This window comes from Rutidosis leptorrhynchoides, chromosome 1 (genome assembly GCF_046630445.1).
Source record: "Rutidosis leptorrhynchoides isolate AG116_Rl617_1_P2 chromosome 1, CSIRO_AGI_Rlap_v1, whole genome shotgun sequence".
In the NCBI taxonomy this organism is placed as follows: domain Eukaryota; kingdom Viridiplantae; phylum Streptophyta; class Magnoliopsida; order Asterales; family Asteraceae; genus Rutidosis; species Rutidosis leptorrhynchoides.
This window is the reverse complement of record NC_092333.1, coordinates 374430122-374444178: the sequence shown is the minus strand read 5'-3', so window position 1 is coordinate 374444178 and position 14057 is coordinate 374430122. Positions and strand designations below refer to the sequence as shown.

At 31.4% G+C, this 14057-nt stretch overlaps 1 protein-coding gene across 1 annotated transcript; it reads left to right on the top strand.

Annotated features, from left to right (window-relative positions):
- Positions 1 to 11122: 11122 nt before the first annotated feature.
- On the top strand, positions 11123 to 11554 carry LOC139900555 (uncharacterized mitochondrial protein AtMg00810-like). Its single transcript, XM_071883326.1, has 2 exons — positions 11123 to 11458; positions 11540 to 11554. Exons 1-2 carry the CDS (start codon positions 11123 to 11125, stop codon positions 11552 to 11554), a joined length of 351 nt encoding a protein of 116 aa, XP_071739427.1.
- The last annotated feature ends 2503 nt before the right edge of the window (positions 11555 to 14057 follow it).

Sequence of the window (14057 nt, the reverse complement as noted above, 5' to 3'; positions counted from 1 at the left end):
CACTCGTTTGAGGGTGTTATGGGGTTGAGAAGCGGTGCGTTACACCATACTTTTCTCACACTTTCTCCAAAAGACTATTCGCAAAGTGTGTTCCTCTATCTGAGATCAATGCCTTAGGTATTTCAAATCTAGCAAACAACTCCTTTAAAAAATTAACAACTACCCGAGCGTCATTGGTGGGCAAAGCTTTTTTCTCGGCCCATTTTGACACGTAGTCAACCGCAACCAATATGTAAAGGCATTTTTTTGATTTCGGAAATGGGCCCATAAAATCAATGCCCCACACGTCAAATACCTCACAAATTTGGATCCCGGTTTGGGGCATTTCATCTCGTTTTGAAATTGACCTATATCTTTGACAAGAATCACATTGTTTTATCAACTCATGGGCGTCTTTAAATATCGTGGGCCAATAAAAACCAGAATCAAACACCTTCTTCGTGGTGTGATTCGGTCCAAAATGCTCTCCCGTAGGTCCACTATGACAAGCCTTCAAAATATGCCGGGCCTCTTGCCCATAAACACATCTTCGGATTACTTGATCCACCTCAATGTGGAACAAATAGGGTTCCTTCAAAAAATAATATTTCAAGTCATTGAAAAACTTAATGCGTTGTTGATATGAAAGTCCCTCTTGAATCACACTCGAAGCTAAGTAGTTAGCAAAATTTACAAACTATGGGATTTCATCAACAAGGTCAACTCGCATTAAGTGCTCATTTGGGGAAGTGTCCCTAATTTTGGATTCATCCGAAGCTTGTAATTCGAGGTTGTCTAACATTGACAAATGGTTGGCGGCCTCATTCTTGGCTCCCTTTTTATCTTTGATTTCGATGTTAAATTCTTGTAAGAGCAAAACCCACCGAATTAATTGGTGTTTTGAATAATTTTTTTGGGAAAAAATATATTAGGGCGGAATGGTCCGTGTAAACAATTGTTTTTGAAAGCACAAGGTAAGACCAAAATTTATCAAAAGCAAATACCACCGCGAGAAGTTCATTTTCGCTGGTTGTATAGTTCAATTGAGCCCCATTTAGAGTCTTACTTGCATAATAGATAGGCTTAAAATGTTGGTCAGTCCTTTGACCAAGAACTGCACCAAGTGTAAAATTACTTGCATCACACATCAACTCAAAATCCTTGTCCCAATCGGGAGAGATTAGAATTGGTGGATGGGTGAGTTTGTCTTTTTAACAAATTAAACGCTTCGGTACATTTATCATCAAATATAAACAGTTGGTCCTTTTCCAACAACTTGGTCATGGGTCTTGCAATCTTTGAAAAATCTTTTATAAAATGGCGGTAAAAACCCGCATAACCTAGGAAACTTCTTATAGCTTTGACATTGGATAGTTTTGGAAGATCTTTTATGACACTTATTTTAGCTTTATCTACTTCAATCTCCACTTTTGAAATTTTATGAACCAAAACGACTCCCTCATTCACCATAAAGTGATACTTCTCCCAATTTAATACCACATTAGCTTTTATACAATGGGTCAACATTTGGTCCAAGTTTTTAAGACAATGGTCAAAAGAGTCCCCAAATACCGAAAAGTCATCCATGAACACCTCTATCGTGCCTTCCACCATATTCGAAAAGATTGCCATCATGCATCTTTGGAATATCTCGGGTGCATTGCACAACCCAAAGGGTATTTTCGGTAAGTAAAAGTCCCATATGGACACATGAAAGTGGTCCTTTCTTGATTCTCGTGATCGATTGGGATTTGAAAATATCCTAAGAATTCGTCAAGAAAGCAATAAACTCCTTCCCGGCTAAACATTCAATCATTTGGTCAATATAAGGGAGAGGGAAGTGGTCTTTTCTTGTAGCATCGTTGAGACGGCTATAGTCAATACATACCCTCCATCCGTTGATGGTTCGTATCGGGACAAGTTCATTTTGGTCATTTAAAATCACTGTGGTCTCATCCTTCTTGGGCACCAATTGAACCGGACTCACCCAAGCTGAGTCATAGATTGGGTAGATAAGGCATGCATCTAGTAACTTAATGACTTCCTTTTTAACCACTTCCTTCATATTCGGGTTGAGTCGACATTGTCTTTGAACAACGGGTTTGAAATTCTCTTCTATGAGACTTTTAAACACACAATAAGATGTGTTGGTTAGTGATCCAATGATAATATTCAAATGTTAACTACTTTATTTTGATGATGACACCAATTCTTGTGTGTTTAAACAATGTATAGTATAAAATAAGTTCACAAGCCTACACAATCTCTAGCAAACGAACAATACACAACATAGAACAAGTCAAAAGAGTCATTTGAAAAACACTAGAAGAGTATGACTGGCTCCATGGTCGATCGCAGGTCAGACTGTGGATGAACTGTACCTTGATTCAAAGGAACAAGGTACACAGTCGACTCCACGGTCAGCCGTGGATCGACCGCAGATTTGTCTGTCCAAATTTTTGATCAAAAACTGTATGACTACTTCGGAGCATCTATAATTTACAAAAGTTATTTAAACATGGTTAGAATAGTTGCCTCCTTCATATTCAAATGAGTTTTGGTCACTAAAACACTAATTTTGGTTAATCACACATAATGACGTCTTAATGACACTTTTAACTTGTGATTTATGATAAACACATAAGTATTGCTAAAAGCTCTTTTTCAAAGTAATCTTTTTAAATCTAAAATAAAAACAATGAAATGTTTAAATTGGACATTAAAGTCCCAACTAAAGAGATGCTCTCCACTTGATTAACCATTAAGCATTACTTACATGCTTAATAAGAGTTTAGTGTAAACTCCCAAAAGTCTTCATGAAAAAACAAATTGGTCTTATTTGGAAGGTTGCAAGTAACCAATGAATGCATATACTTGCAAAACTAATGTTGACAAAAGCCTTGAAGACTTGTGACTTGAAGTTTGAAAGCTTGTGGTTGTCAAGGGATCAAAATTCTGCATTTACCATAAAGGGAAATCAATGACGCAACACTAGTACAATGAGACTTTCCTCTTTTAAGCCAAGGTCAACTTCAAAGAATACATCCAAGATAAAAGGGGTAATGCAGGTCTTTTCAGATGTTTTTGGCATCTAATTGCAGCCATCCAATAAGGGAAAATGACAAAGTTAAAAATCTCAAACGACTACAAATTCAGAAGTTAGAGGCCTGCATGGATGACCCACGGTCGACCGTGAGGTGAGCCGCAGTCAGCCGGTTTTGAATATCTCTTGCCTATTAAAGCCAAACCTTGGAGACTTGAAGAGTCACCTCTTGTACTTATATTTCCATATATTTACTTATATCATTCAAATACTATTGTAATCTATTTAGAGTGATTCAAGCAAGAGTGATTGTAAACTTAGTTGTAAGTTTACTTCTAACGTATCTCCTTAAAGAGATCTAGAAGATAGATATGGTTTCACCTAGTTGAAGCATTATGATCTTGTAGTAAGAGCATTTGGTGATTGTGAATTATTCAAAGAGACCTAAGGGTTCATAAGTTGCGGCTTATCGAGGAGCTAATGTTGTGTCCGGACACTCCACTGAGTTTGGAGCATCATAGTAAAACTAACTCTCAATCCTTTAGAATTGAGTAGTGGACTAACGAAGATTATATAAAGACCCGTCCTAATCCATAAGAACGAATATAATAACATATGATTACATTGCAAGGTATTTGACCTCTATATGATACATTTTACAAACATTGCATTCGTTTTAAAAGACAAACTTTCATTACATTGAAAGTTGACAGGCATGCATACCATTTCATAATATCCAACTATAAATGATCTAATCTGTCATTTACTTAATCCTAATCTTTACTGAACTCAACGACTTGAATGCAACGTCTTTTGAAATATGCCATGAATGACTCCAAGTAATATCTTTAAAAATGAGCGAATGCACAGCGGAAGATTTCTTTAATACCTCAGAATAAACATGCTTTCAAGTGTCAACTAAAAGGTTGGTGAGTTCATTAGTTTATCATAATAATCATTTCCATAATTTTAATAGACCACAAGATTTCCGATATTTAATTGTACGCGTAACCCGAATACAAAATAGTACGCATAACCTGCGAATTAAAAATCATTCATATGGTGAACACCTGGTAACCTACATTAACAAATGCATCTATAATATCCCCAATATACAGGTACACTCATCTGTATATAAAATCAAAGTACTAAAGCATCTGTAACCCGGATGGGACGTGTCATAGTCCATAGATCTATCTTCAGGATTCGCGTCAATTTGGGGGTCTGTTCTCAAATTCTTAGGATACCAAGCTAAAAGGGTGATATCCAGTATAATAATTCAACCATAAAATGTAGTTTCAAGTACTTGTGTCTATTTCGTAAAACAGTTATAAAAGCAGCGCATGTATTCTCAGTCCCAAAATATATATTGCAAAAGCATTTAAAAAGGGAGCAAATAAAACTCATTATACTGTATTTTGTAGTAAAAATACGTATGTCGTCATTGAACAAATGCAAGGTTGGCCTCGGATTCACGAACCTATATTAATTATATATATATATATATATATATATATATATATATATATATATATATATATATATATATATATATATATATATATATATATATATATATATATATATATATATATATATATGTTGGTTAATATTTGTCTAACAATTTAGGTTAAGTCATAGTGTACCACCATCCTAATACTCGAGACTAATATGCAAAAGTCCACAAAAGTCATCTTGACCCAAATGACTTCTAAAATCAATACATGATTATTATATAGTTTAAATACAGTCGATTTATATATTTAAATATTTTTAACAGATTTTATTAGAGTAAATAATATAATTCATTTATTAATAAATAAAATTTTTATTAAAAATTATATCATAAAAATATACTTTTATATATCTTAAGTAATAAAATTTATAGAGTTTTAATATCATAAAAATACTATGATAAATATTATTAATGTAATTATATTACACATAGTAAAATATCTTTGTATCATATATTTATTTGATAAAATAACATCGATAATAACAATAGTACGTAAAAGTTGTAGTATTTTGTAATAATAATTATTATTATTCTACTAATAATAATATTTATATTTACTAAAGATGGTATTATGATAAAATGATAATTCTAATCGTAAAATTTTTGATAATAACGATACTTTTAAATAATATTAATATTTTTATATAACAATAATAATTCTATTTAAAATGATATTTTTTAATAATAGTACCAAAATGATAATAATAATAATAAAAATGATATTCTATAATAACAATGATATTTCTATTCAAAATGATAATTTTAGTAAAAATAATAATTTCAATATTAATACTACTTTTAATTAAAAAAATAGTGATAAAAATAATGAAAATTATATTTTTATCTAAATCAATAACTTACAATATTTTAATTTCATCATGACACTTATACTCGTTATTTCCTAATCGATTCGTTTAATAGCTTTTAGTCTTCTTTTAAATCACATTCATAATTATAACAATATTAGTCATAATAATTAAATGTTACTAATATTAATTCTAATAATAATAAATATTATAATGATATTACTAATAACTCCTTAATGATAAAAATAATAATAATAATAATAATAATAATAATAATAATAATAATAATAATAATAATAATAATAATAATAATAATAATAATAATAATAATAATAATAATAATAATCACGACGATAATAACGAAGATTGTAATAATAATAATCATTTTAACAATAATACATAAAATCATAGATAATCTAATTGACTATAACTTCTAATCCATTCATCGAAATCATTTGATATCTAAATGAAAAGTTCTTAATTCTTCGCTAGCTTTCCAACGACATGCATATCATACACCTTATCTCAGTCACATATGTAATAAATTCCTAATTTATCATAAACTATCTAACGACAAAATTAAATATATAAGCATGCATAATCCTATATACTCGAGCACTAGTCAGGGATACACTATTAATATATAAAAGTTAAGTTATGAGTGCTCACGTATCAATATTGAGATTCAATATTGCAGGAAACAACGTAGACACAACGGAGATGATAAACACTAGTTTGACCTCACGAGCATACCCCCGAACATTACCCATAATCTCCATAGCTATAACCCATAATTTCCTTAGCCCTATCCTACTTGAAAAACCCATCTTGAAATAATTCGCTCATGACCTCATCGTAGTATTTTAGGTAATATACTACTAATAATACTATTAATATTACTAATAATAATATTTAGATTAATAATAATAATTTTTATAAATATAATAAACTAAATAAATATATACGGAGTAATATGAATGTGTGTGTGTTTTGTGTCCGAAATAAGTCGAGTTTTATAGCACTTATCCTGGAATCCTCCCCCATGCGATCGCATGGTGTCATGGGCATATGGCCTTGCGATCGCATGGCCAACTGTCACCAGCCTGGTTCGTTTCTTTTTCCTTACCGACACTCGTATAATATTATTATATATATAATATATTTACTTTATATAATTAATTATATATTATATTATATTTACGTATATGATAAAAATGTAATTTTCGTTCCAATGACTCGTACGTTGTCACTCGACTAATGTTCCATTTCCAGTTTCTTGAACTCATTTTCGTACGCTTAGAAAACTAGCACTTTATGTTTAGTGACTCGTACCCTTATCAAAATATAGACTTAAATCATTAGTAAACTACATTACATGAAGTGTAACTTATGCATTTGAGTGTTTTGGTCATTTGCTTCTATAAATCATCGTCTCGTTGTATATACATTTTATCGAAACGTTATATATATATATATATATATATATATATATATATATATATATATATATATATATATATATATATATATATATATATATATATATTCATTTCAAAATATAAATTTGAAATATAGTATATTGTTTTTCAAAACTAATGATATTCAAAACTTATATATATTTTGAAATCGTTTAAATAATAAGAAATATTATTTCGTAATATTTGTATTTTAAAGTTTAAAATTGATATAATTCATTTATATACAAACGTTCATAAAGACATTTTAATAATCAAATTATTTTATATTCAAAATCATTTTATTACAAAGGTTATAATAGTAGAAGTTGTTATGTCATAATTTGTTCTTAATAATAAAAGTCTTTTATATCGAAAAACGTTTTTGTTTAAGAAACACTATGTATATATACCTTTATAATATGAAGTTTAAATTCTACTAATTCAATTTACCTTTATAAATAACAGATTACAATAATTCAGTTTTTGAAATCATTTTCTTACGTTTGAAAATAAGTTAGTCGAATATTATGAAGTCTAGTTCTCCACTAACTTTTGTCTAACCTTCGTTAATTGACACATTTGTTCTTACATGTAAATTACTTTACCAAATATTCCGAATACTGTTAAAAAGAAAAGGTTGTCTAAATCAAAGTGGACCTCTCAATAGAGACTCGCAAGCATACAATGTACCTGATTAATCAATCATTTGAAATTATCTTTTAATTTCTTCGGCAAATACGATCACGTAAAGTATTATACGTTTAAATACTTTGTTAACGTTTTCAAGTTATAAAATATACACATATACATATATAATCATATCTGTTCATATAATGGTTCGTGAATCATTGGAATTTAGTCGAGGTTAAATGAATGTATGAGCACGTTTACAATTCTTTGAGATTTAACTTAACAAACTTTGCTTATCGTGTCGGAATAATATAAAGATAAAGTTTAAATTTGGTCGGAAATTTCCGGGTTGTCACAGATTAGTTAACATCTTCCCAAACCATTACAAATCTCCATGTTTGTTCTCTTATCCCTTATCTTTGCATTTACTTTACTTGTGAACAACCTAATCAATTAACACTATAGTAATCTCAAGTTCTAAATTGAAAAAGTTCTAAGAAATCGTATTAAGTAACTATTCACCACTACTCTAGTTACTTACAATTTGTATCAGAGCGGTTGCTCTAAACGTTTTGCTAAAATTGTTTGTTTTAAGAATAAAATTAATTTTTGCAAACTTTTGAGTTAAAGATCATGGAACAAAAATGTGAGAACTTGCGCTATAGTGAAGGTTCCTATATGCAAAGACCTCCACTACTTGAGAGTGAAGGATTTTGCTATTGGAAACAAAGATTTGAAACTTATATCCGTACAAAAGACATAGATGTTTGGAACATCATCAATAAGGGTGATTATGTTCCATTCCAACTTAGTGAGGATAGGAAAACTAGAATAATAATACCCGAGGATAGTTGGTCCAAAGAAAATAAAACAGATGTAGGAAAAAATTATCAAGCTAAACTTGTCCTTTTTAATGTCTTGCCTAGAAAAGAATATGAAAGGGTATTTATGCTTAAGAGTGCAAACAAAATATGAGATAGTTTAATAATTACTCATCAAGGAAATGTGCAAGTCAGTGAAAATAAAATTGAACTACCTTTTGCTTAGTATGAACAATTTATTATCTCAGATGATGAGATAATTCATATCGCTTATTCTAGATTTAACAATATTTGCTCAAGTCTGAAAGCTCTAGGAACTATCTACACGAACAAGCAATATGTTCAAAAATTCTTAAGAGCATTGCCCTCAATATGGAGACCCAAAGTAACGGCAATAGATGAATCAAAGGACTTAGAAACATTGTCTCTTGATGAGCTCATTGGAAATCTTAAAGTCCATGACGTCATTCTAGACAAGGATAAAGAAGCGGATAAAGTTAAGAAAGAAAAGAATAAGTCAATTGCTTTGAAGGCCAAAGCAAGTGAAGAAGGCGAATACGAAGAGGATGAAGACGATATCCTAAATGATGATGAAAAACTCACATTTATTGTTCGATCATACAAAAAATTCTACCGAAGACCCAAGAATCACGTCCAACCCCCAATGGACTTAAAGACGGCACCGTTTGATTCCAAGAAGAAGTTCGTGAGGAAATGTTTTGGGATGGTAAAAAAGTTATAAATGGAATTAGAAAAAAGGGCCTTTACATGTGCAAACTAAATGAATTTAAATATTTAGACATTTTTCTTACTTTCATTCATGACACTACCACTTTGTGGCATAGGAGACTTAAGCATGCTAATATGAAACTAATTCATAACATATCTTCTAAAGAAATGGTTAGAGATTTACCCAACTTAAAAAATGAAAGTCATTTTTGTGATGCATATAAAATAGGAAAACAAGTCCATACTAGTCATAAACCTAAGAACTTTATTTCAACTAAAAGATATCTAGAACTCTTACATATGGATTTGTTTGGTCCATCATCCATTCAAAGTTATGGTGGGAATTTCTATACCTTGGTAATCGTTGATGATTTTTCTAGATATACATGGACACCTTTTCTAAAACACAAAAATGAGGCATTTGAAAGATTCGTAATTTGTGCTACAAAAATACAAAACTTGCTTGGATGTACAATTGTCAGCATACGAACGGATCATGGAAGAGAATTTGATAATGATACCTAATTTGGAGTCTTTTGTGATTTACACGGAATTTCTCATAAGTTCTCAGCTCCTCGCACTCCTCAATCAAATGGGGTTATTGAAAGCAAAAACCAAAATCTTCAAGAAATGAGTAGAACAATGTTGAATGAACAATCAATCCCTAAAAAATTTTGGTGTGAAGTCGTAGCAACCTCCACTTATATTCAAAATAAAGTTCTAATTAGGCCTTCAATGGATAAAACACCCTATGAAATTCTAAATGGTAGGATACCCACCGTAAGTCACCTTATGGTATTTGGATGTAAGTGTTTCATCTTAAACAAAAAGTAATACCTACGAAATTTGAACCTAAAGCCTATGAAAGAGTATTCCTAGGATATTAGTTGGAGAGTAAAGCCTATAGAGTTGTAAATAAGTACACTAATGTCATAGAAGAGTCGTTAGATGTCACTTTCGATGAAACTTTTCCACCTAAGTCCAAACCATTAGTAGATGATGATGTGGTTGAACAAGAAGCCATTGTGATTAGCCAACCCAAAATGAGTCCAAAGAAGTAGAGGAAACCAATGAGAAAGAAAAAAACTTAGAAAACGATCCTAGCAAAGATAATCTAAAACCCACAACCGACCTTAAACATATTACGGGTCATCCAATAGAACAAGTCATATGAGACATCAACACTAGAACCACACGATCACAAATCTTTGATCTAGTTACAAACTATGCATTCATCTCCCAAATAGAATCCCAAAATGTCAAAGAAGCTCTATTTGATGAGATTTGGGTGGAAGCCATGCATGAGGAATTAAATAAATTCCAAAGGAGTGACGTTTGGGATTTGGTTCCCTTACCGAGTGAGCAAAATATCATAGAAACCAAATGGGCATATAGGAATAATTTAGATGAAGATGGGAAGGTTGTTAGAAACAAAGCTAGGTTGGTTGCTCAAAGGTATAACGAACAAGAAGGAATCGATTATGATGAAACCTTTGCTCCCGTAGCTAGACTAGAATCCATTAGAATACTTTTTGCATATGCGTGTTCTAAAAACTTAAAATTATATCAAATGGATGTCAAAAGTTCTTTTCTAAATGGTGTCATAAATGAAGAAGTATATGTGTCACAACCTCTAGAATTTGAGGATTAAAAACCATATCATGTGTTTAAAATTAAGAAAGCCCTATATGGACACAACAAGCTCCTAGAGCTTGGTATGAGAGACTTAGAACCTTACTTATTAATCATGGATATGAAATGGGAAAAGTTGATAATACATTATTCGTTAAGAAGCATGAAAATGATTTAGTTATTGTTCAAATATATGTTGATAATATTGTATTTGGTTCTACTAACGAGTCTCTTAGGAAAGAGTTTTCTAAGTTAATGCATGATGAGTTTGAGATGAGCATGATGGGTGAACTCAAGTTCTTTCTCAGACTCCGAATTAAGAAACTAGAAGATGGAACGTTCATCAATCAACAAAAGTATATTCATGATATGCTTAAAACGTTTGGAATGGAAAACTCGAAGCCAATGGCCACCCTTATGGCCGCCAATGTTAAGATTACTCTTGAAGGAGAAGGAGATTCGTTCAATAGCACCAAGTGTAGAGGAATAATAGGTTCTCTTCTATACTAATGGCAAGCCTACCCGATATTATGTGTAGCGTGTACTTGTGTGCAAGATTTCAAGAGAATCCCAAGATGTCTCAAGTTGAATTGGTCAAAAGAATATTTAGATACTTGAAAGGTACCATGCATCTTGGACTATGGTACCCAAAGTTCACCGATGTTGACATTATGTTTTTTGCTGATTTTGATAATAGAGGGTCATTGATTTATCGAAAGAGCACAAGTGGAGTATGTGCATTTGCTGGGCTGTGCTTAACATCATGGTTCTCCAAGAAACAAACATCCGTTGCACTATCTACTACCGAAGCAGAATATGTTGCCATGGGAAGAGCATGTGCGCAGGTGCTATGGATGGAACAAACCTTCATCGACTACTGTAACACCGTGCTTTTTACATACACATTTTTTTAAATATACTCACAGCGGAAAACTAATTAATTACATATTAAATATTATTTACATAAACATATGATTACACAAAATACGAGTGTTACGTTATTACTATAAGCCATTTAACCACATAATTTATTACAAAACACATCAGAGTGACACGGTGTCAAACATCTGCAGCTGCCTGGTAAAACCTACCAAAAGCTGCTAATACACACCTGGAGGGCAAAATACTGTGGGGGAATTAGCATAATGCTAAGTGAATGGCAATATCTAGGTGGATATCACTACAAGCATCAAGTACAGCTTATAGTGAAATGTCCCGTTCTTATTGATTAAAAACGTTCCATATTAATTGATTTTGTTGCGAGGTTTTGACCTCTATATGAGACGTTTTTCAAAGACCGCATTCATTTTAAAACAAACCATAACCTTTATTTCATCAATAAAGGTTTAAAAAGCATTACGTAGATTATCAAATAATGATAATCTAAAATATCCTGTTTACACACGACCATTACATAATGGTTTACAATACAAATATGTTACAACAAAATAAGTTTCTTGAATGCAGTTTTTTTACACAATATCATACAAGCATGGACTCCAAATCTCGTCCTTATTTAAGTATGCGACAGCGGAAGCTCTTAATAATCACCTGAGAATAGACATGCTTAAAACGTCAACAAAAATGTTGGTGAGTTATAGGTTTAACCTATATATATCAAATCATAATAATAGACCACAAGATTTCATATTTCAATACACATTCCATACATAGAGATAAAAATCATTCATATGGTGAACACCTGGTAACCGACATTAACAAGATGCATATATAAGAATATCCCCATCATTCCGGGACACCCTTCGGATATGATATAAATTTCGAAGTACTAAAGCATCCGGTACTTTGGATGGGGTTTGTTAGGCCCAATAGATCTATCTTTAGGATTCGCGTCAATTAGGGTGTCTGTTCCCTAATTCTTAGATTACCAGACTTAATAAAAAGGGGCATATTCGATTTCGATAATTCAACCATAGAATGTAGTTTCACGTACTTGTGTCTATTTTGTAAATCATTTATAAAACCTGCATGTATTCTCATCCCAAAAATATTAGATTTTAAAAGTGGGACTATAACTCACTTTCACAGATTTTTACTTCGCCGGGAAGTAAGACTTGGCCACTGGTTGATTCACGAACCTATAACAATATATACATATATATCAAAGTATGTTCAAAATATATTTACAACACTTTTAATATATTTTGATGTTTTAAGTTTATTAAGTCAGCTGTCCTCGTTAGTAACCTACAACTAGTTGTCCACAGTTAGATGTACAGAAATAAATCGATAAATATTATCTTGAATCAATCCACGACCCAGTGTATACGTATCTCAGTATTGATCACAACTCAAACTATATATATTTTGGAATCAACCTCAACCCTGTATAGCTAACTCCAACATTCACATATAGAGTGTCTATGGTTGTTCCGAAATATATATAGATGTGTCGACATGATAGGTCGAAATATTGTATACGTGTCTATGGTATCTCAAGATTACATAATATACAATACAAGTTGATTAAGTTATGGTTGGAATAGATTTGTTACCAATTTTCACGTAGCTAAAATGAGAAAAATTATCCAATCTTGTTTTACCCATAACTTCTTCATTTTAAATCCGTTTTGAGTGAATCAAATTGCTATGGTTTCATATTGAACTCTATTTTATGAATCTAAACAGAAAAAGTATAGGTTTATAGTCGGAAAAATAAGTTACAAGTCGTTTTTGTAAAGGTAGTCATTTCAGTCGAAAGAACGACGTCTAGATGACCATTTTAGAAAACATACTTCCACTTTGAGTTTAACCATAATTTTTGGATATAGTTTCATGTTCATAATAAAAATCATTTTCTCAGAATAACAACTTTTAAATCAAAGTTTATCATAGTTTTTAATTAACTAACCCAAAACAGCCCGCGGTGTTACTACGACGGCGTAAATCCGGTTTTACGGTGTTTTTCGTGTTTCCAGGTTTTAAATCATTAAGTTAGCATATCATATAGATATAGAACATGTGTTTATTTGATTTTAAAATTCAAGTTAGAAGGATTTACTTTTATTTGCGAACAAGTTTAGAATTAACTAAACTATGTTCTAGTGATTACAAGTTTAAACCTTCGAATAAGATAGCTTTATATGTATGAATCAAATGATGTTATGAACATCATTACTACCTTAAGTTCCTTGGATAAACCTACTGGAAAAGAGAAAAATGGATCTAGCTTCAATGGATCCTTGGATGGCTCGAAGTTCTTGAAGCAGAATCATGACACGAAAACAAGTTCAAGTAAGATCATCACTTGAAATAAGATTGTTATAGTTATAGAAATTGAACCAAAGTTTGAATATGATTATTACCTTGTATTAGAATGATAACCTACTGTAAGAAACAAAGATTTCTTGAGGTTGGATGATCACCTTACAAGATTGGAAGTGAGCTAGCAAACTTGAAAGTATTCTTGATTTTATGAAACTA